The sequence below is a fragment of the Eulemur rufifrons genome, chromosome 30 (genome assembly GCF_041146395.1).
Source record: "Eulemur rufifrons isolate Redbay chromosome 30, OSU_ERuf_1, whole genome shotgun sequence".
In the NCBI taxonomy this organism is placed as follows: domain Eukaryota; kingdom Metazoa; phylum Chordata; class Mammalia; order Primates; family Lemuridae; genus Eulemur; species Eulemur rufifrons.
The window spans coordinates 53,684,634-53,708,868 of NC_091012.1; the positions used below are offsets into that span (position 1 = coordinate 53,684,634).

The 24,235-nt window shown below is 35.5% G+C and overlaps 1 protein-coding gene across 3 annotated transcripts in view; it reads right to left on the reverse strand.

The window, feature by feature from the left end:
• WDR44 (WD repeat domain 44) overlaps positions 1-24,235 on the reverse strand; it is an 84,778-nt gene that overhangs the window by 49,988 nt on the left and 10,555 nt on the right. For all 3 annotated transcript variants that reach the window (XM_069462944.1, XM_069462943.1, XM_069462942.1), the window contains exon 2: positions 6,028-6,061. In XM_069462944.1, coding sequence (XP_069319045.1) covers positions 6,028-6,061 — 34 coding nt within the window. The remainder of the gene's footprint in view (positions 1-6,027; positions 6,062-24,235) is intronic.

The window sequence follows — 24,235 nt, forward strand, 5'->3', positions numbered from 1 at the left end:
GCATACATGTCAGAGACACATCTTCATCTGTCCTACTATTTAGGTATTTTTATCAAATCATCCTCCAACAACTGTTCATTAGTAGGAAAATTAGGAGCATTGTACAACACAATTCTGTGGATATTTTCTCTAAATTAAGCTAAGTAAAAATATACATAATCATCCCTGGATCTCAATTTAATTTGCTGTAATCAAGTACTTACAAAATTCACAGATTAACATCCTTACACTGACCAAAACTGCCAAGCAGGGATTAGACTTCTATTTTATTTGGCTGCTTTTTTTGTTTTGAGAGAGAGAGACAGACAGAAACTTTCTCCATTGCCTGGGCTAGAGTGCAGCGGCATCATCATAGCTCACTGCAACCTCAAACTCCTGGGCTCAAGTGATCTTCCTGCCTCAGTCTCCCGAGTAGCTGGGAATAAAGGTGCATACCACCATGCCTGGCTAATTTTTCTATTTTTTGTGGAGACAGGGTCTTGCTCTTTCTTGCTCAGGCTAGTCTTGAACTCCCAGCCTCAAAATATCCTCTCACCTTGGCTGGCTAAAATGCTAGGATTACAGGTGTGAGCCATTGTGCCAGCCTTATTTGGCTTTAACAAAACTCTCTTGGACTTTGAACTTTTGAAAGACGGTAACTCCTACAAAGTAAATTCCTGTTAAGTCACAAGTTTAAAGAAGTGATATGGCACCCACCAGAGGACCTGATCTCCAGAGAAGTTAATCAGAAGATTTCTTAGTAAAACCTGGCTTAGTCAATATAGTCAACTACGATTCTCTCCCAGTCATGTATAAGGTCCAGGTCTTTCTTCCAACATCTTGATCATGGCTTTGGGGACAAAGCAATGGAGGCCAAGCATGTGCCTGCAGACAACCAACACCAGCTTGGGCATACTTAAGACAGTCCTCATTTATTACCTACTTCTGAAAATGGTCTGCCCCATTACTAAAATACAGGATTTACTAAATCCCAGCTTCCCTACTATCAGGCCATTTCTCTGACCCCTACCTATCACAGTATCAAAAATATAATTCCTTAAAAGGTATAGTAAATTATTCAACTTCTAGAAATTCACACCTCAGTTATCTCCATCTGTGCTGGATACTAAAGAGCTGCTTGTACCCTCCTCACAGTATTTGCTTATAAGATTTGAGCTTTTTAACTTTAACAGGCACATCCAACAAAGTATTTGTATAAAAGTGATCTGTATCCACAGAAATCTTTATTATTATTTTTGTTTTTGAGACAGGGTCTAGCTCTGTTGTTCAGACTAGAGTGCAGTGGCATCATTATAGCTCACTGCAACCTCAAACTTCTAAGCTCAAGCGATACTCTTGCCTCAGCCTCCTGAGTAGCTGAGACTACAGGCGTGGCTAATTTTTCTATTTTCTGTAGAAACAGGGTCTCACTATATTGCCCAAGCCGGCCTGGAATTCCTGGTCTCAAGCAATCCTCCTGCCTCAACCTCCCAGAGTGCTAGGATTACAGGCGTGAGCTACCATGCCCGGCCAGAAATCTTCATCATTATTTATTAAATAACATTAAGCTAAAAACATTAATTATAAAAAAATTCAGGTAACTTCTAGTTTTTAGTAGTGGGGAGAAGCTATTAACAGTGACATGTGGTTGGCTGCAGTGGCTCACGCCTGTAATCCTAGCACTCTGGGAGGTTAAGGCAGGAGGATTGCTTGAGCTCAGGAGTTGAAGCCCAGCCTGAGGAAGAGCGAGACCCCGTCTCTACAAAAACAAACAAACAAACAAACAAACAAAAACAAAACAACAACAGTGACTAAAATGAAATTAAAAAAAATTTTAGAAACGTGACTTCTACTCTTTCTTGCTGAGAAAATTAAAAAAAAAAATCCCAACTCTTAAATGGCTGTTATATCCATTCATCCATTCCTTTCAATGCTATTCCCTTTGTTGGGGTCTCATGTCTTGACATCCTTACTGCCTCTTAACAGCTTTCTTTGCACTTAAGTCTCCTTCCTCTAAACTTTCTTCTACCAGATTTCTTAATTCCCAGCAAAAAAAAAAAAAAAAAACCCTTGGGTAGCACAGCTATAAGACATAAAAACTGACTTTTTAATGTCCTGCTTTAAAATTTTAAAGGCCAGAGATCTCTTTTAAAAAAATTAATTTTTAAATTTATAATTGATACATAATAATTATACATATTTATTGGGTACAATGTGATGTTTCAATGCATGTATACATAGTATAATGATCCAATCAAGTAACCTGACTCATTCAAGGCTCATCACAATCTGGCCTCAATTTACTTTTCCAACATTCTACCACTGAATCTTTTATACTGGTCACACTAGTCTTTCAATGTCCCCAGCAAATCCCACACATTTGTATATTAATTAGTTCATACTATTTCCTAACATACAATGATTTCCCAATTTTTCTCTATCTACGAAAACCTCTCCAATTTTCAAAGCCCAACACAAGTTCTACTCCCCCTTGAAATTTTTCTTTGCTATTTCAGGTAATAGTGCTCTCATATCTACTCTTATCTTCCTCTTGCTCCTCCAAACTCCTTGTGGCACTTTAGTACGTCTATTCTATTTTCCAAACATCAAGACCTCATATATCACCCCTTTGTATACATGTCTCTTCTGTCAGACTGTAACACCACCAAAAATCAGGAAACCTTTCTTTGTATTGCTTAAGAGAGTAATACATTGTTATTCATAATATACACTCAATAGCCTCAGTACATTCATATCATAGAATACTACTCAGCAATAAAAAGAAACAAACCTTTAATACATGCAACAACTTGGATGGATCTCAATCATTTCAGCCAATCCCAAAGGTCACATACTATATGATTCCATTTATAGAACATTCCCCAAATGACAAAATTATAGATAAAAAACAGATTTAGGGATGATGTGGGGGAGGTGGTGGGTGTAACCATAAAGCGGTAGCACAAGGAAGATCTTTGTAATGATGACATAGTTCTGCATCTTGACTGGGGTGGTGGTTACACGAACATACACATCTGATAAACTGACATAGAGCTATACACTCACATTGTACCAATGTCAAATTCCAGGTTTTGATATTACACTATAATTAGGATATAACCACTGGGGAAACTGGATGAAGGATATACAGGACCTAATATCTTTAATGCTTCTTGTGAATCTATAACTATTTCAAAATAAAAAGTAAAGAAGGAATATCCCTCATATTTATTTACTAAATATGTACATTTGTTATCTAATTTTATTCAAGTTAAAGACAATCTATAATTACTTGGATTAAAATAAATTCCCAAAACCTATTTTTTATAACCTAAAAATATCTTAGAGCTAAGAGGCTTTTAAAAGCTATAAGCATAAACAGCACCTGCCTCTGGATATAAAGATTGGGAGATGGGGAATGAGGAATAGGGGGGAAAGCTACATTTTCAACCATACACCTTTTGCTCTCAGTGAATGTCAACTATGTACATGTATTACTTTTAAACATGTATACCATAGAATATTACTCAGCTATAAGAAATAATGAAGATACGACATCTCTATGGTTCTCCTGGAAAGAGTTGGAACCCATTATATTAAGTGAAGTATCCCAAGAATGGAAAAACAAGCATCACATGTACTCACCAGAAAATTGGTTTCCCTGATCATCACCTAAATACACATCTGGGAACGACACCAATTGGATATCAGACTGAGATGGGGGGTGGGGGAGGGGATGGGTATATGCCTACACAATGAGTGCATTGCGCACCGTTTGGGGAAGTTTGGGGAATGGTAACGCTTGAAGGTGCTGACTCGGGAAGGGGCGGGGGGAAGGGAGGGATATATACCTACATGATGGGTGCAACGCGCACTTTCTGGGGAACAGACACGCCTGGAGCTCTGACTTGGGGGGAAAGGCGGTACATGGGCAACGTATGTAACCTGCAATTCTGTATCCCCCATAACAATAAGATGAAATAAAAAAAAACATTTTTATTAAATATTGAGTAAACACAAAATAATTTTTACAAAATACAAGGAATAAAGAATTATAATATAACCTTTCTTAAGCACTCAAATTGAGAAAAAGAACATTACCATTAGCTTTCAAGGCTCTTGTGTATCATTCTCCATTCCCATTACATTCTCTCCCACAGAGACGACTGATACTCTAAATTTTGTGTTTAGCATTCCCTTGTCATTATTTATAGTTTTACCATGCTTGTATCTCTAGCTCATATATTCTTTAATTTAGCATGCTTCTAAACTTAACATAAATGGAACCTTACTATATATAGTTTTTCTATGACTTTTTCCCCCTACTCAATCCTCTGATGCTGAAATTCATCCATGTCATTGTGTATAACTAATTTATTATTCATTTCCACTGCTGTACAATATTCCATATTAATATATCACAATTTATCAAAAGGGCTGGTATCCAATGTGTATAAATAGAAGGTAGATATTGGAACTGAAAAAAAAGTAGACCAGGTTTGAGATTATACATACATATGTACACATACACACAAACATACTCATACAACATATACTCTATTTTATGTAAATAGTTCTGCTTGGTGATATTCTTGTACTTAAAATGGTTCTCAAAAAACAAAATAAAATAAAAATAAAATGTCTCTCAGTGGTATAATGTCTCAATATCAAATTCCTCTGCCGAGATTGATATTTATATACAGGCGGTCCTTGGGTTACACAAGATATGTTCCTGAGAACATCTTTAGATCAGATTTGTATGTAACTCAGATCCCTGAAGAACAATGCATATATGGTAATACTATTACTACTACCACCACTACTACTACTACTATAATGGCTCATATGTGGTAATAATAATACAGTATAATACTGTAATAATAATATTCCTGTATTGTAATAACAAGTTACAAAAACTATGGTGCTCTTTCTTTTAATTCGAACAAAAAGAACATAAAAACAAACTCATACAAAAAGTTTAGATAGGAGATAGGATAAATTTCAAAAAAGAATGTAAAGGTTAACATTCATCTAATGTTGTATCAATGCAAGGCTAATAGGAATGTTATGCTTATTTTGATCTTCTAACCAAATCAATAATAACTTTTCCATTTCATTAATTAATCCATTATGCTGCTTAGTAATAATTGATGCTTTCATAAGAGCACTGCCTTTCACATATTCCATTATTCTCACTTTATCCTTTATAATTGTTCAGATAGTCGAGCAACTGAAGCCTAATGCTTTCCTAGTGAAATGATGGCATCTGGCCTTTCTCCGAACGCTTATTTCTATTAATACTTTCGTTTCCATTGTAATCACCTCTCTCTTTGTTGCAAGCTCACCTGGACTTCCAGTGGACTTTCACTTTGGAGGCACGTTCACAAGAGTAAACACAGACTCACAAAATCAAATAAAAAAGTTAAGACAAAAGTGATGCTGTGTGTAAGTGACCATACAAACAATCAGACTAGCCACTAGTGTAAAGATGCAGTGCCAAAGAACTGCTTAGCACCATGGTGGGTCTGTTTATATGCACGGAAGAAATTACTTCCCGAATTAATAATTTAATTATAAATTACCCTGATGGGGAGCCTTGGGAGCCTGTTTGTAAGTATGCAATGCCATTTAGTTGTGTTGTCTGTAACCTGGGGAATGCCTATACGGTGACAGTACCAATATATGTGTCCACAAGAACTATACATGTGCTTCGGTTACCCTACATTTTTGCCATGCAAGCAACTGAAATTACTTTTTCAATTCACACACACAAGTATTGTATAGTGTTCTTTTATCCTAAAAATTATAAAACAAAAATTAGTGGAAATCTAAAAAATACTTATAGTCTCTTCCTTACAGCATAATATTTAGTTAGGTATTTCTAGAGTACCTAATTATACCCAGTAGGATATAGTGACAATATTATTCAGCAAAAATTAAGTAAAAGAAAGCAAAAGCAAGATAATGAAGAATTACATAAAAGAGAAAGCATGAATTAAAAAGTATACATGATTTCTAAAAATATAACTTTCAGAAAGCACAACTTACCATGCATGTTGAAAGCCCAACTTCTCCTGGAGACCTGTTCAGAAATAAAAGGAAGGAGGTATTGAATAGAGGAGGTGAGAAGGGAACTACTTCTATACACAATTATTATAGACAAGCCCATATTGTAAAAAACATGCATAAATTTTGTGATTGAAAAGTCTTATGTGTATATAGAAAATGTGGAAAACATAAAAAGTAGAGAAGAAAATTAAAGTGATTCATACATAATCTCACTACCCAGAGATCTGAGTATCAGTCTTCCTAGATACGTAACATATAATACTACAAAAACTTATCCTTGTAAATAAAAATTTGTATACCTCCACAACAAATTTCCTTAAAATAAATTCCTCTAGATGTAGAATTGCAGGTCAAAAGTATATGAACTTTCTAGAATTTTGAGAAACTTTCAAACTGCCAACCAGAACTGTACCAAATTTATACTCCCACTGCTTTATGAATGCCTGTTTCTTAATACCCCAGCCCAAAATGAGTATTATTTTAAAACTTTTATCAGTTGACTGGCAAAAGTATATCTCTTAGTGTTATTCTAATTTGCCTTCTTTGATTTCTAGTATGGATGAAAATTTTCATATGCATTAGACATTTACATTGTTTCTGTAGACAGATACCCATTTTTGTTCTCAGCTTATTTTTCTACTGGAGCAAAACTCTATTCTTAAACATAAACCATTCTAGATATAATAATTTTAAAAAGTAACTTTTCACCAATTATTTTTGGCCCTTCCCCCACTTTTTTTCCAAATAGAAATAATCTGATATCTATTTCAAAGCATAGATACCCTTATGGCTGCTTATTATACTTCAGGTTTATGCAGTAAGAAACAGTTTTAAATAATATACCATTTCTAAATCTTTTTTTATAAAATAAAATGGCATGGATGCGGAGGATAGGGACACTCTCACACTGCTGGTGGGACTGCAAATTCGTACAACCTCTATGGAAAGTAATATAGAGATACTTCAAAGACCTAAAAATAGAACTACCATTTGATCCAGCAATCCCACTACTAGGCATCTACCCAAAAGAACAAAAGACATTCTATAAAAAAGACATCTGCAATAGAATGTTTATAGCAGAACAATTCACAAGTGCAAAGATGTGGAAACATCCCAAGTGCCCATCAATACATGAGTGGATTAATAAAATGTGATATGTGTATACCATGGAGTACTACTCAACCATAAAAAACAATGGTGAACTAGCACCTCTTGTATTATCCTGGATGGAGCCAGAGCCCATTCTTCCAAGTGAAGTATCACAAGAATGGAAAAACAAGCACCACATGTACTCACCATCAAATTGGTACTAACTGATCAACACTTAGGTGCACACATGAAAGTAACTTTCATCGGGTGCTGGGCAAGTGGGAGGGGGGTGGAGGGTATGGGTAAATTCACAACTAATGGGTGTGGAGCACACTGTCTGGGGGATGGGCACCCTTGTAGCTCTGGCTTGGGCCGTGCAAAGGCAATATATGTAACCAAAATGTTTGTACCCCCATGAAATTCTGAAATTTAAAAAAATAAAACTGATCACAGATGATACAAGTTTGGGTTAAAAAGCACTTTCAAGACCATCTAACCATACAGCCTCTTTTTACACATATAGAAACTGAGATTCCAAGAGATTGTGATTTTTCCTCAAAGTCATATTTAGGGGTGGAACCAAGAAGCATGGAGTCCCATTACCGTGTTTTTATGTGCCAAATTGGGTAATGACATTTGGTATATAGGAATCCTTGATGTCTAATCAGAACTTAGTTTGATAAAAAGTTACTTTTGTGGCCGGGCGCGGTGGCTCACGCCTGTAATCCTAGCACTCTGGGAGGCCGAGGCGGGTGGATCGCTCGAGGTCAGGAGTTCGAGACCAGCCTGAGCAAGAGCGAGACCCCGTCTCTACTAAAAATAGAAAGAAATTATATGGACAACTAAAATATATATATACAAAAAAATTAGCCGGGCATGGTGGCACATGCCTGTAGTTCCAGCTACTCGGGAGGCTGAGGCAGGAGGATCGCTTGAGCCCAGGAGTTTGAGGTTGCTGTGAGCTAGGCTGATGCCACGGCACTCACTCTAGCCTGGGCAACAGAGTGAGACTCTGTCTCAAAAAAAAAAAAAAAAAAAGTTACTTTTGCATAACAGAAAATCAATCCTTTTATTCAATAAGCATTTACCGAATACCTACTAGGTACCAGGACTAGAGATATGAAGATGAATTAGACACAGTTCTATTTTGGAGGGGTTTTGTTTGTTTTTTGAGACAGGGTGTCACTCTGTTGCTCTGGCTAGAGTGCAGTGGCATCATCAAAGCTCACTGCAGCCTCAAACTCCTGGGCTCAAGCGATCCTCTTGCCTCACCTCAGCCTCCTGAGTAGCTGACACTACAGGCGCATACCACCACACCTGTCTAATTTTTCTATTTTTTGTAGAAATTGGTGTCTCAGGGGTCTTGCTCTTGCTCAGGCTGGTTTCAAACTCCTGGCCTCAAGCAATCCTCCTGCCGTGGCCTTCCAAAGTGCTAAGATTACAGCTGTGAGCCATCACACCTGGCCTTGGAAGGGTTTTTAAAGTTTGTTTAGAAAACAAAATAAATAGCTATCACAAAATAGTGCCCATTTAAATGCAATGTCTGGTAAATATAAATTTGTGTTAACAAAGGACAGTTTCCAGAAATGAAAACTTTTATATGGACAATTAGCTCTGCTGACAGTTCTATACTGCTATATAACAAAAATCCTATTTATCCAAAGTCGATTAGGACCGAGGCTCTTCCAATCTCAGAATAAAAAATGAAGAAAAAAGAAAGATCCATGCAAATGAATGTCTTAAATAATACAAATACAATCAAAACAAAAATAGAAAAAAACAAAAAACCTGAAGGGCTCAAATTTCCATGTGGTACAAATTCTGAATGTCAATCACCTGCAACAGAGGCATAAGGCAGGAAAAGAAAAGATTTTTAAAAATTAAGCCCCAGATGAGGTAGAGAAGGCAAGAAAACCTCCCTTTGCCATGACCCTTACACCTGAGAAATCTGACTAGGTCTTTTAGTTATCTGTCAAAAAAAAAAAAAAAAAAAGAAAAAGAAAAAAGGAAAAAAAAAGGAAGCCACATTTATCTCTTGTGTCACTGGTTTTTGAAAACAGTACTTTCTGGCTATTGATTCACAGGATCAAAGTTTTGACACACATAGAAATATTCCAGATTGATTCTGGTGGGGCTTTACATATAACTGTATACAAACTATACAGAGTAATTTATTATATTTTTTGAGAGACAAGGGGACATAGTGAAAATAGACCTTTGAGCAGATAAACCTTGCTTGAATTATGTTTTTACCATTTATCCTATGTGTGATCAAATCATTTAACCATTCAATTTCTCCAAGCCTCAATCTCGTCCTCTGTAAAGGGTGGTAAAACCATCTACTTTACAGGACTGCTGTGAGGATTGAGAGAGTAGCTGGGGCACACATGATAAGTGGTAGTTTCTTCAGCAGCTTTCAATTGCTGTAAGTTTCTCAAAGGCATTTTGACAGTTTGTCAGTAGTGGAGGGCCTGAGACCAATTTCTAGAACACAGAAAAGGCTCCCTACAGCCTATGAAGCTTCAGCCCATTTAACAACAGGAAACTCGGGGCGTGGGGGGAAGCCAGATTATATTGAGCTGGCGACTAAAATGGGATCCTGCTTATAACTGGGTGACATCACTAAACAAAAAACTATTAACAAAAGACACTCATGTTTGAAGTATATTTTAAATGTTACAAAGTTGTTAACGTCTTGATAGGTAGTAAAACATTTCAAACTACCATAGCTTCTTCCAGTCTATTAAGCCTAAAACGTCTTTAACGGGTAGTCTATAAGACTAGAATTCTTCTGTGATAATTTTTTTGATTCATTTTTAGAACATTAGCGCCTAGTAAAAGTGAAAGCATACGTATGATTTACAAAGTTGGCTAAAATAATTTGTATCATGTGCCAAGATGAGAAAAGAACAATTCATTTCACCATAAGAAGCAGGAAATCATTTCGTATTCCCACATGAAGCTTCCTAAAGGGCCTTGTAAATAATAATAAAACAATGGCCATCATTTATTAAGCATGTGCCAAAAACTATGCTAACACATGACATGTTTTAGCTTCTTTGGTCCTCACAACCCTCCTAATTAGGTAGCTATTTAATATATTACTTTTCCTATTTTACAGAGCAAAAAACTGAGGCTTGGGTTAGATTAGGTCATTTAAATTGCACAGCTGGTAAATAGCAGGGCCAGAATTTGACCCTAGGCAGTCTGACTCCAGAGCCCATTCTCTCAAGAGCTTTGCAATGATGCCTCCTCTCTGGGTAAGGTCTGAAAAAAATGATGGTTATGGAAAAATTGTAACTGGTGCTGTGTATGAGCACCAAAGTAAAGGCAATTAGCACGGCTTTTTGAGTTGGACTAAACTGATTAAGTCAAAGGCTCTGAATCCTGACCTGCCTTTAACAACTACAATTAATGACTAATTGCTTTGGCACTGCCAGGGGATGAAATAATTAAATATTCCATATGTAAAATTTACAAAAAGATGAAGCTTTTCTTTGTGTGCCAAACTTTTGATAATATTAACTATTTTTGAATTTAAAATTTCAAAAGAAGCTTGTAAATAACTATAATACGTAAATAGACTAAGCCTTGCAGCTTCAGTAATCTTCCCCTTGAAAATATCTTCTTAAAGAATGTACAATTTTCTTTCTTCCTTAATTATCACGCTCAAATACTACACTATATTTTAATACAATAATGCCCTCCAGGGACCCTAAAGTGCAAGGTATTTATTTGCCTTCACACTACAGGCCCCAAGACTACTATGCCTGGGATGTTTGTGTTTTATAGTTTTGTGTTTCCTTCCTCACTTTAAGTGGTCACTTCTTACAGCTGGCCATGAGCCTGCTTTTGAAAGCTTTCTTCCCATCCCCTTCTAATTCTTGCTTCTCATTTGCATTGAGCTGGGAAACATTCAAATTTTTAAAAAATGAAATTGTACGGTAAAGGAAGAATCTAGGCATTCTAGAGGTCTCCCCATGAGACTTTATGTACACGACCTTATTTTGGACTTTGTGGCACTTCTTTGATTGTTCTGAGGCTTTTTTTAAGTGTTTATTTCTTGTTTTCAGCTGTTTGTATCCGAGAACTGTCATTACCAAAGAAGTGGCCACCAGATAAGTGAGGTGTTACTAATCTTTGGTATCTCTAGACAACTCAACTCTTCTCTGTACCTCAGTCTCTAACATCAAAGTAGAGATAATAATATTAGACTATTCCATTGTTTATGTACTTAAAGTAAACAACTATTCATGTTCAAGTTTAGGGATGAGAGGAAGAAACAGGAGACTAGATATCAAGAAAATTTAAGTTCTCTTGCTCTCCCACCAACTAGCTCTAAGATCTTAAACAAGGGTTTAGAGTTCCCTAATTTTAGGAAATTTTACCTCAAGACCCCTCATTAATTCAGGAGTGAAGATACAATTTACACCATGAATAATGATCTAAATTTTATACACAAAACATGGACATAATCTGACATGGACACCCAAAACATGGACACCCAAAAATGTCCAGTAATACTTTGCTATATTTAGTTAATTAGAAAAATATTTCTTCAAAATATTCTGTAGATACTATAGTAAATAGGGCAAATTAGATTTCTCCTTTTAAAATATTAAGGTCAGTAATTTTTCCCAGAATAAGCCCAAATGCCTACATAAAATAACTTTATTACACCCCACATAAGTGGAAAATCTTTTGAAAAACCCTGAAATTACATGTAGATATATTAAAATATTGGCGGTAGATTCCACTTAAAATAAAACCTAATAAACCAAAATGAGAGCTTGAAAAGTTTATTTTTCATTTCAAAAGGTTTCATCACGGGGTACTTTTAAATCAAATATTTTTGATGTGTTTAAATGTCTAATTAACAAAGCTTTTTAAAAATAATGTGCTCCTTACAAAGTTGAAGAAAATATAACTTTAAAGAGCTAAGCTTCCTTGCTCACCTAATAGCAGGAAAAAAAAACACAAAGTAAAAACCTTCCAACATATTAATACTAATTACACAGTAAATCTTTAAATTTTTTAAAAAATTTTAATTGACAAATAATAATTTTATATATTTATGGGGCACAATGAGATGTTTTGATATATATATACATTGTGGAAAGACTAAATCAAGGTAATTAATATATTCTTCGCCTCATATACTATTTTTTGTGGTGAGACCATCCAAAATTTACTCCTAGCAATTTTGAAATACACAATACATTATTATTAACTATAGATACCACACTGTGTAATACATCTCCAGAACTTATTCCTCCAGTCTAACTGAAACTTTAGACCCTTTGGCCAGTATCTCCCCATTTCCTAGCTGCCCCCCTACTCCCCCTTGTCCCTGGCAACCACCATTCTACTCTCTGCTTCTATAAATTCCATATTTTTAGATTCCACATATAAGTGAGTTCAGTACTTGTTTTTCTGTGCCTGGCTTATTTCACTTAACCTAACATCCTCAAGGTTCATCCATGTTGTTGCAAATGACAGGATTGCCTTCTTTTTTAAGGCTGCATATTGTTCCACTGTGTATATATGCCACATTTTCTTTATTTATTCATCTGTTGATGGACACTTAGGCTGATTCCATATCTTGGCTATTGTGAATAGTGCTGCAGTGAACATGGGAGTGCAGATATCTCTTCAACATACTGATTTCATTTTGTTTGGATGTATAACCAGTAGTGGGACTGCTGGGTCATATTGTGGTTCTACCTTCAGTTTTTTGAGGAGCCTCCATACTGTTTTCCATAATGACCGTACCAGTTTACATTCCTACCAACAGCATACAAGGGGGTTCCCTTTTCTCCACATCCTCACCAGCATCACTTTTTGTCTTTTTAATAGTAGCCATCCAGAGTCAGGCACAGTGGCTCATGCCTGTAATCCCAACTACTTGGGAGGCTGTGGTGGGAGGATCACTTGAGGCCAGGAGTTCAAGATCAGCCTGGGCAACACAGTGAGACCCTGTCTCTAAATAAATGAAAAAAATTAGTTGGGCTCGGTGGCACATGCCTGTAGTCCCAGCTACTCTGGAGGCTGAGGCTGGAGGATTGCTTGAACCCAGGAGTTTGAGGCTTCAGTGAGCTATGACTGTGGCATTGCACTCCAGCCTGGGTGACAGAGTGAGATTCTGTCTCAAAAAATATTAACAGCCATCCCAATGGGTAAGAGGTGGCATCTCATCGTGGTTTTAATTTGCATTTCCCTCATGATTAGTGATGTTGAACTTTTTTTTCATGTACCTGTTAGCCATCTGTATATTTTCTTTTCAGAAATGTTTATTCAGGTCCTTTTGCCCATTTTTAAAATTGGTTTATTTGTTTCTGGCTATTGAGTTGAGTTCCTTATATATTGTGGATATTAACCACTTATCAGATGTATGATTTGCAAATATTTTTTCCCAATCTGTAGGTTGTTTCTTCTGTTGTTTCCTTTGCTGGGCAGAAGCTTTTTAGTTTGATAACAATCTCATTTGTCTATTTTTGCTTTTGTTGCCTGTGATTCTGGGATCAAATCCAAAAAAATCATTGCCCAGACCAATGTCAAAAACACAGTAAATTTTTGATCTTGCAGCACAGTTTCTAAAATTGAAGACACTGTCCATCAATGGTGCTATTAAATTTAAATATGAAAAGCAAGCAATTTTTGAAACAGCTTCAAAATAAACTCTAAGTATTGGTATTCTACTAAACAATCCACATGGCTTTCCAAGCAAATGTTAAAATTATTTAGTATGGCTTCCATTTAGGTTTTGAATATAAAGGCACTTTTCAGATTACTACTTTAGCAAGTTTCAATACAGATAGAACATTTTAATTCATTATATCCTGTTTTCTATGAGAAAGTTATTTCACACACTAGCTAATGTTTAGTTTATACTAACAAAGCTCATGTTTGAATATGAATCAATGTGTGACATGCTTTCTCTGTTCCCTATCCATTTAGCATTTTAATTATAGAAGTTTTTCTTTTGCAGCTAGAGTACTGGTGTTCAGTACCAATGTATTTTAATATCTGTGCAATAGTCACTATTTTAAAAAATTTACATGGCTTCAAAACATTGTTTCTGGTGATTTTATAGAATAGTATAGGAATTATTTTTCTTCTGTAAACTCTGACCTGATCCAGTGATAACCTTCAGATACCCAAAGCAAAATTTCACGTGAATAATAAGGTCATTGCTCCCAAGGGTAGGTACCTAGTCACTGGGATTTGGATCTGATGACAATAACTGCCAACTTACTCAAAAGCTGCCCCCTGAATTTCCATAGGAAGCAAGATGTCAAATCCTTTAAAAAACTCTGATATAACAGTACTGTATTCAATACAATTGCAGCAAAAGATACACATATGTTAGCAAAGCAACATTTTATTAACCCTTTGACATGGCTCAACTTTGGAACTTGCTAAACCTGACTCTCTAATTTAGTATGTTGAGAACAGTATTCATTTATTTTATAAAAACAAGTCAATCCAACAGCAAATATATAGCAGTAGTCTACTTTTTAAACAGATTTGGATGCCATATAAGAACTATGGCTTTTCTATTACAGTTGTTCAAAATGAGCATATTACTTATCCGTGTTAGCTAGTGTTAAAGAAATGTACAGTAGTCTTTTTCAAAATCCTAAAAGGATTCTTTATAAAAAACTTTTTAAAAGCTTTTGCTGTGTAGAAGCTCTTTAGTTTGATACAATCCCATTGTCTATTTTTGCTTTTATTGTCTGTGCTTTTGGTGAGCAAGAATTATTCAGAAGGCAAGAATGATTTTTTTTTTTTTTTAGTTTTTGAAGGAACCTTAAAAATCATTTAGACCAAATTTCTCATTTTACATGTGAGGAAAATGAGGCCAAAAAAGGTTAAATTAATTAATATATTCAACATTTACTTATTGCTTTCTATGTACCAGGCATGGTGCTGGGGTATAAAGTAGTGAACAAAACAAACATGGTCCCTGCCATCCTAGAATTTATGCTAAAGTCTAGTGAGGACTAGGACCCAAGTTTTTTGCTGGTTTTAATAACTCATGTAGCCTATTTACCCTAATAATTCTAATGTCCCTTCACGGTTTCACATGGGTAGACAGCCAGTTAAGTGGAAGCGTGGCCATTTATTAAGGCCTTGATCTTAGAAGTACCACTACAAATTTCCCAGGGAAATCTTCGGGGTCCCAGAAACTGAAAGGACAACATGACATCAATTTGGAAGTAGAAGAGCTATAATTTTAGCAACACAATAAGAGAACATGAGCCAGAATCAGAAGACCTGAGTTTTAGTTCTGAATCTGCCAGTAACAATCTATGTGACAATAAAAAATATTTTCGGGGAGTTTTTCCAACATTTAATTATGGATATTTCAAACATATACAAAATTGGGATAACATTATGACTCCCCTGTACATGTTGATCATGTTCAATAATGATCAATATTAATACTCCTCCCTCGACTTGCCTGCCAGATTTTCAAGTAAATCCCACAAACTATTTAATTTTTAACCATAAACATATCAGTATGCATCTAAAAAGAATAACGATGTCTCTTTACAGCTGGGTGCAGTGGCTTATGCCTGTAATCCTAGCAGTTTGAGAGGCCAAGGTGGGAGGATCACCTGAGGCCAGGAGTTCCAGGCCACCCTGAGCAACACAGCAAGACCTTGTTTCTACAATAAGAAAAATTAGCTGTGCGTAGTGGATTGTGCCTATAGTCCCAGCTACTCAGGAGGCTTAGGAAGGAGTATAGCTTGAGACCAGGAATTAAGAGACTGCAGTGAGCTATGATCGCCCCTGTACTCCAGCCTGGTCCCCATCTCTTTAAAAAGGGAAAAAAAAAAGTTTAAAACAAAACCACAACACCATTATAAAACTGAACAATTACTTATTATATAACAGTCAACATTCAGATTTCCAAGATTGCCTCAATTTTTTTTACAGTTGGCTTATTTTAATCAAATAAGGTCCATACATTGCAATCAATTGATATATTTCTTTCAATAAATCAGTAGGTAGCTCTTCAATTTTGTTTATTGCCCACAATTCATGTGTTGAAGAAAGTACGTTGCTCATCCTGTAGAATTTTGTTGACTGCATCTCCATGGCGACATGTCATAAGAAATATTTTAAAGGAAAACACACAGGAGAGATTGGAGGGATGGAACAGGCACATATCCAAGGAAAATTTCAAAAGCCTGTAAGAACAGTATCAGAAAGGCTGATACTCAGAATGTGCTAAGATTTTTTAAAAATATCAGAGACAAAGATTTAATTTATACTCAGAACAAGAACAAAAAGAAAGTGCAGGTCTGCTTATAGTGGATAAGTACACATTATTAAAATGTAAAAAAGGTTGCCTCAATTCTTTTTTTTTCCAATTAAGATTACTGATAGTCAACCCAGAAAGGGAAAAACAAATCACAGAATGGGGAAATTGAATCCCAAAGCATCCAAGGAGATAAAAGTACCTAACTATTCTAAATGAGTTCATTTCTACTGTCCCAGATAAATTATATCCCAGTGTATCTGAGAATTTGCAAAGCTCAATCCCCATCGAAAACCTTTGAAGAATCAGAGAGAATGGAAGAGGATGCTGAAAGGAAAATGCTCTAATAGTCAACAGTGGAAAGCAGGCAGATGCCACAAACTATAGACAGATTGACTTGATGTCAATCCCAAACAAATTTCTTAAACATATTGTTAAATGGCTTAAGAGCCTTAGGCAAGGAAAAGAGATACTCATTAAGAGTCAGCAAGCATTAACAGAAGCCAATCATGCAAGATTAACCTAATTTCCTTTTTGATAGGGTTACTACCTAGACTGTAAAGGGAATACTGTACACAAAACAATATGGATTTAAACACTAAATTTTCTATTCCACTTGATGTTCTTACTAATGTCTTGGATGAGAACACTGATGGCATATCTACCAAATTCACAGACGACACAAAGTTGAGAGGGATTGGTAATATACTGGCTGACAGGATCCATGAAAATTTCAATGGGCTAGAACAATGGCTCAAATCTTGAAAGAATGAAATGTAGTAGATGTAATGTAAAATGCATGATAGGGGAGACATGGTTTAACAGCAAATCATGTGCAAACATTTATGTATTTTTGTTGATTGCTCAGAGCGAAGACTGTGATATGGCTGCCAAAGAACTAGTGTGCTCTTGGGCTGAATTAACAGAACTATCATGTCCAGAGCAAGGGGAGTGGTAAATCCTACTCTACTTCTCACTGATAAGAGTATACTTAAGAACGTTGTGGGTTGTGGGTGCGTGGTGGCTCACGCCTGTAATCCTAGCACTCTGGGAGGCCAAGGCGGGAGGATCGCTCGAGGTCAGGAGTTTGAGACCAGCCTGAGCAAGAGCGAGACCCCGTCTCTACTAAAAATAGAAAGAAATTATCTGGCCAACTAAAATATATATAGAAAAAATTAGCTGGGCCTGGTGGCGCATGCCTGTAGTCCCAGCTACTCGGGAGGCTGAGGCAGTCGGATCGCTTAAGCCCAGGAGTTTGAGGTTGCTGTGAGCTAGGCTGACGCCATGGCACTCACTCTAGTTCACTCTAGCCCAGGCAACAAAGTGAGACTTTGTACCGCCCCCCCCCCAAAAAAAAACCCCAAAAACTAAGGATGGCTAATCTGGAGACGATAAGGAAGAAAAAGCAGCTGTCCTCAAATGTTTGAGGCATCACACAGCAGAACTAGGACTAAGTAGAAATTACAAGGTGGTAGGCTTTTGCTCAACCTAATGAGTTAATAACAACTGGAGTTTAGAAATAGGAATGAGCTGCTTCCCTGATAAAGTATTCAAACAGAAATGTAATGATACCTTAACAGAGATATTGCAGAAGATTGGAATAGACAACCCCTATGGTCTCTTGTTTCTATTTCTAAAGTCACAATCTCTCTATACCTCAAATTTCCACACCTGTAAATGAAGGAGCTGGATTAGCTGAGCCTTTAGGTCCTTTCATTAAATCAACAAATCCTTATTGGTTATCTACCATGTGCCAGGCACTGCCAGGCATTAAAAAAAAAAAAAAAGATGAGAAAGACCCAGCCCTTGACCACAGAGAGGTCACAATCTGGTGAGTTGTGGCCAATACATGAATAGATAATTTCAATACAATGTGGCAACTGCAATGAGAGACACAAGCATGTGACATCCTGGAACCACAGAAGAGGGGCACCTAAGTGTGTATATCAGAGGGGAAGAGAATATATTTGGAAAGGCTTCCTGGAATAGCCCTTCCAGCTATTTCTACAATAGAAAATTATACAAGGTTACTGAGAACCAGAAGTGCTTTCAAACACTAAATAAATGTACACAAAATGCTTCAGTTTAATGCTCTAAACTGGCACTTGCTAAAGATGAATTTTTCTGCTTACTGATGGTTATTATAAACTGTCTAAATAGTTCTTACATGGGAGGAGCTAGAAATCTAATTTTTAAAAATCAGTAAAAGAGCAGAGCTTTTTGTGACTTTTGTTTGGCCCTAGGAATCCTAAAATTTATACCTAGGTCATTTGATTTAATCAAATCTTTATACATACTCTGTTTTTTTCTTTCCTTTAATTTGGCATATAATATATTTGAACAATTAGTAATCTTTCAAGTAAAGAAAAACACTGAAGCTTCGCCACTGTAGAGATCAAATAACAAAAATGAAATTTTCATAAATTGAGGAGTTTATTTTAGAGGCAGGCAAGTAATCATTCTAGAATCTATTAATTACTTGATACGATCTTTAGGAAATTGGTGCCTCTTCATCTTACTTTTGGGACTTTGGATTTATTTTGGAAAGTATATACAATTAAACTTTGTATATAGGCTGAATTTCTTATTGAAATCTATGTTTTAATTTAACATTTAAACTATTATTCTGTATTTGATATGTACAATGTGTATGTGTAATTATGAAGCATTAACAAATAAAATGAACTGCTGTGACTCACCATGTTACCTGAGAATTAGAACAGCCAGTACCAGTGCAGCTACTGTGTGCTCTATTTCACTTGCCTGCCTCTCCCTTAGAGGTAACCACTATTCTAGATTTTGTTTATTGTTCTCTTACTTTTTCATTTTTAAAAAGTTTCATTGAAGATGCATGTATCCCTAAAAAATATATAAGTTTTGCTATTTTTCAACTTTTTTTCCACTGATGCACTTCCAAAAGTGTTAGACACTAAAATAAATACCATTGCACTAAAACAACAAATACATTTTTACTATGTTTATCTGAAATTGGAATTTAACTGAGTGTACTGTACTTTATCTAGCCACTCTACCCCATGCCCAAGTTAGTTAGGTAGACAATTAATCCTATGATCTGTTAGTGTAATGAAGAAACAAAGCAGGAAGAATTGCATGGCCAATATCATTGCATAAATATTCATCTAAGTATTCAATACTGTTCACTGAATGGGGAAAAAATTTGCACATGTATATTCAATCTGAGCTCTTCCAGACTGCATTTAGTATGTATGCTCTAATGCAAATACTATGTATGGTATTATGTACATTTATCAAAAAAAGCTCAGTGAAGAGTAGGAAGATATATTAACAGCTTCATTTTTTGGCTTAGACTGTCCCCCCGCAACCCTCCCCAAAACCAAGATGGCTACTCTAACACATTGACAAAATCTCTAGACATGTAAATTGACATATAACCATTATTTATAAAGATATTTACATGAAGCCATCTTCAGTCAACGTGTTTAAAATGAAGTTAACCTATATAGGTCAAATAAACATCAATAGCTAACTTTCTAGATAAATATCAATTAAAAGTATGTCGTCATTAAAAAAGGGATTCAGTTACTACACATACAAAGTGAGGACTGAACTCTGATTTTTTCCTTTTGCTCAAATTCCTTCCTAAGGAGGCCAGATGAGTCAGGCTCACAAATGGTAAAATCCCACTAAGCAGGTTTTTGTTAACCAAATATAGTATGGTTTACTTCCCAACCTGATTCGGGTATAGCATTAACATCACCTAAAAGATAGAAAGCTCCCATCTTAACTCAAGCATTCCAGCAGATCCTTATCTTAACTTGAGAGATTCTCCTCCTAGAGTGCTTGCACCTTTATCTTAAATTAAGCATTTCCTTTCTGGTCTTTTAGATAAAGCCTAACTCTCTCAGCCAAAGAATCTTCAAACCCACCTATAAAAGCTGTAAGCCCCCGCTTCGAGATGTCCCACCTTTTCGGGCCAAACCAATGCATGATTCCCACGTATTGATTTATGACTTTATCTGTAACCCCTGTCTCCCTGAAATGTATAAAACTCAACTGTAACCCAGCCACAGCAAGTCTACTTGCTCTTGGCCTCTTGGGCGTGGCTCCAGTTCATGGTCCTCAAATTTGGCTCAGAATAAACTTCTTTCAAATATTTCAGAGTTTGGATTTTTCCATCCACAAAAGTCATTGTAGGATGCTCTCCTCACTGTATAAAACAGATATTAGAAATACTTCAGTTATATTATTTCTATATCAATAAAAAACCTGATGAGCATTCTGCAATATGAAATAGATTTGTTGCTCAGTTCTGTCAACACATAATCTCAACATCCTCCCACAACCTGAAGCACTAATAGCTCCTAGATTTGAATGGTAATGAATTTAAATTTGTATTAAGAACCCATATAGATTAGATTCCCCAAATAGAAGCCAGTTGCACTGCCTTGACTGGCTTACTGCAAAACCCACGTTTCAAAATCAGCTACTGACATGGCTGACTACAGTAGGAATCTAACCTGGGTTTTTCAGAGCTTCCCCAAGTGGTTTTTCTCCAGGAAATTAGTGGATCACCTTTTCTCATTTTAAACTCATATCTTCATCACTCATGTGCTATGGCCTTGGGGTAATCAGGACTTAAAATCTTGGTGCAGTGCTTACGTATATGTTTTAAAAAGAACATTGAATTTCTGTGGTTTCAAAGAGCCAGAGCCCATAAAGCCATCCTACCTTTAGTTTCTCACCCATTAGCTACAGATAAATCCTTTTGCCTTTTTGTGTTTGGTGTTTCTCTACTCCTTATCTGAGGGTTATCTGAAAGAAAAACAAACAAACCCCTCTGCGAATAGGGAGGAATCTATATTTGCAGACTAAATCTGTATTTACCACCTGCTTCATATTCAACTAAACAACTGGGAACTTGAAGAACCACCTCTTAAAGTACAAAAATAAAATATAAGAACAATCTCACACCTAACAACTCCATTTCTAGACCCTCGTCACACTCAATGAAAAGAATATACCAAAACAATTGGAAAACACAGAAAAATGGACTAACAAGGGCTTTTTTCTAGTAATAAGAAGACTCACTTTTTCTTTAAGGCTCTGAGAAAAAAAGATGATTTGCTCTGAAGAAAGCCTCTTGTAAGGTTGTAAAATTCCTCATAGGCTCCTACAGAGGTAAAAAGGGGCAATGACATGGAAAGAGGGAGTATGGAGTGAGTCAGCTGAAATAAAGCAGGTTGCTTGAGAAACATTTTTCTTAGAGGAGAGTGACTACAAAAGATTTAAAAGGGAATTACCCTACAGCTCAATTTTGTTTTTATCCCTCTCTATCCTTTGCCTTAAGGAAAATATTAATATAAAAATAAGATGAGCCTAAGCAGTACATCAAGGAATTGAATCAAGAAGAGCAAGGAATTGCTTGCCTGTACTAAGAAGGTGCTGGGATTCTAAGGTCCTTGAGGTGAACAGGATATGAGCATAGATAAAGCCTTAGCCAGTCATTAAAGTAAGCAGCTAATTTAAAGGGTTTTAATTTCTAAAGCCCAACAAGTAAGATCTGATAGCAAACTAAGACCAACACTAAAGTGCTACGTCTAAACACGGAATCAGAAGATTTCTGGTGCTCAGAAAATGCTGATTTTTTTTTAGCCCACTGAGGCCAGTCAGAAAAACAGCAGCAGCAACGACAACAAAAATGAAGCAGAGAACAAAAATAAAAACAGACCAACCAACCCCAGGTTGAACCAAAAATTGAAAATAGCTCATATTTAGACAACAAGAGATAGTTTTGCTTTGTTTTTAAATCTTGCTGTAAGTGTATAGCTTTTAAAAGTTGGTATGCAATATTGTATAATACACTGGGAGTTGAACTGTATATACTGATTGTATTAATTAGTTATATTCTGTGGAAAGTTACTAGATTCTATGCTAAGCATGAAAACCCCTCATAGAAGACTGGGAAGTCAAGAAGCACCTTCAACCTAAAAACAACAATACTCAAATTGAAGAAATGGCATCTAAGTCCGCTAAACTTTCAAATCCAAATCATTTTTGACAGTACCACTCCCATTCTCATAGTACTATTTTAAGTTGGCTACTACCAAAAGTAACAGTCCCAACTAAACCTAAGAAGTCTCGCAAATAGCTGGAAAAAAAATAAGTGTTAGGAAATCAGAAAGTAGTCTGATTTTCCTAATATATCCTAAAATGTTATGTTTTAAATAGGCAGTAGAAAACAGGAATCACTCAAATTCACCTTGATATAAGGCAATACTGGTTTATTAACAAGATTAACAAAAAGCTGAAAATACAGTTATGACAATTATCTAACAGAGAATTAACTGAATCTTCAAGATGTGAATTACTACTTTTATTATCCTTTGAAAGGACATTTAAGTTTTAAATACTATGAAAGCCTAGAAGTAGAATGTATCTAAAAATACCTAATAATTTCATCAATTATATTAATAGAAATAGATGGTATGAAAATTTGCACAATAGCTGTATGTTTTTTGAAAGGTTTTGTGGCAATACTTGTAAATGATCTTCAATGGAATCAAAGAAAACTTTGTTGTGAAATAAGAATCTGTTCACATATACAGTAACTAAGAACTTAAAAATAGACCCTTAAGCAACTATATCTTGTCTAAAATGACAAACTGATTTTTCAAAAATGACTTATATAGTACAGTTTTATGCCATATTCCTAAAATAACAGCTTGATAATATATTTATTGACAAAATAATGGAAAAATAAATCATTTCTCTGGGCCTGCTCAGGAATTCTAAGCTAAAAACATTCTACTCTATATGTTCACAACCATTCAATAAATAGCTACATTAAAACAATAACTCCAGGGTAAGGAAGCTATATAACAATGTCCCAATTTGTCAAAGTAGGTTAGAATAAAAGTCACATGTATTAATTATTTAAAGTAATTGCTAGTAAAATCAAGACAGAAATAGATAACTAACTTACGCCTGCCTGGAGAAATCAATACCTAATGTAATCACGCTAAATTACTTTGTTACTTACTTTTAAAAAAGTAAACAAACAAGATGTTGGGCTATGGCCATACTACAGAAGCTTTATTAAGTTAATGTGCTAATATGATTTTTGTAAGTTATCTAAAATATCCAACTGAGTACTAATCTTAAAAAGTAAATGCCAGTAACTTCTAAATAAAAATTAGTACTCTAAAGCACCTGTCACAACTTCCCCCTTTAAAAAATTTAAATTGATCAATTCTATTATCAATGAGCTGATTATTCACACTTCAAGATCCATATTTTCCTTCCTCTGAGTTCACTGCTCATCACCAAAGTAGAGCAGAGGAACAAAACTCAAATCAAACCATTTATATTGTTTTTTTAATTAAAGATAATCTACTGTTATTATCTCTGATAAAAGGTATGATGGGAAGGGAAGTTGTAAACTAATGGCTGAACTGAGATTTTGGTATAACTGGTAGCTTTTAATTATTCACATTCTTCCTCAATATCATGAATAATAGAAAACCAAACATATTTCAGTAAGATTTAATATTAAGCACTTTATTTTATAAATTCCATTTCTATGCTTTATGTATTTGAATTTCTACTTCTGCATTCTTTTATGAAATATGTATCAAGCGCTTGATAAATATTCTAGAAAAATCTTGATTTACCTACAATGCTTACCTACATAAAACCATTCTGTAGGCCAAGTTTAGGCCCTTTATTAATTACAAAAAAGATTGTTCAATCTTATTTATATCTTTAATAGTAATTACTAATCATTTGATTTTTCTAATTACCTAGTTATTAGGAATCCATTTTTCCCATTAATTTGATAGCCAACAGAGG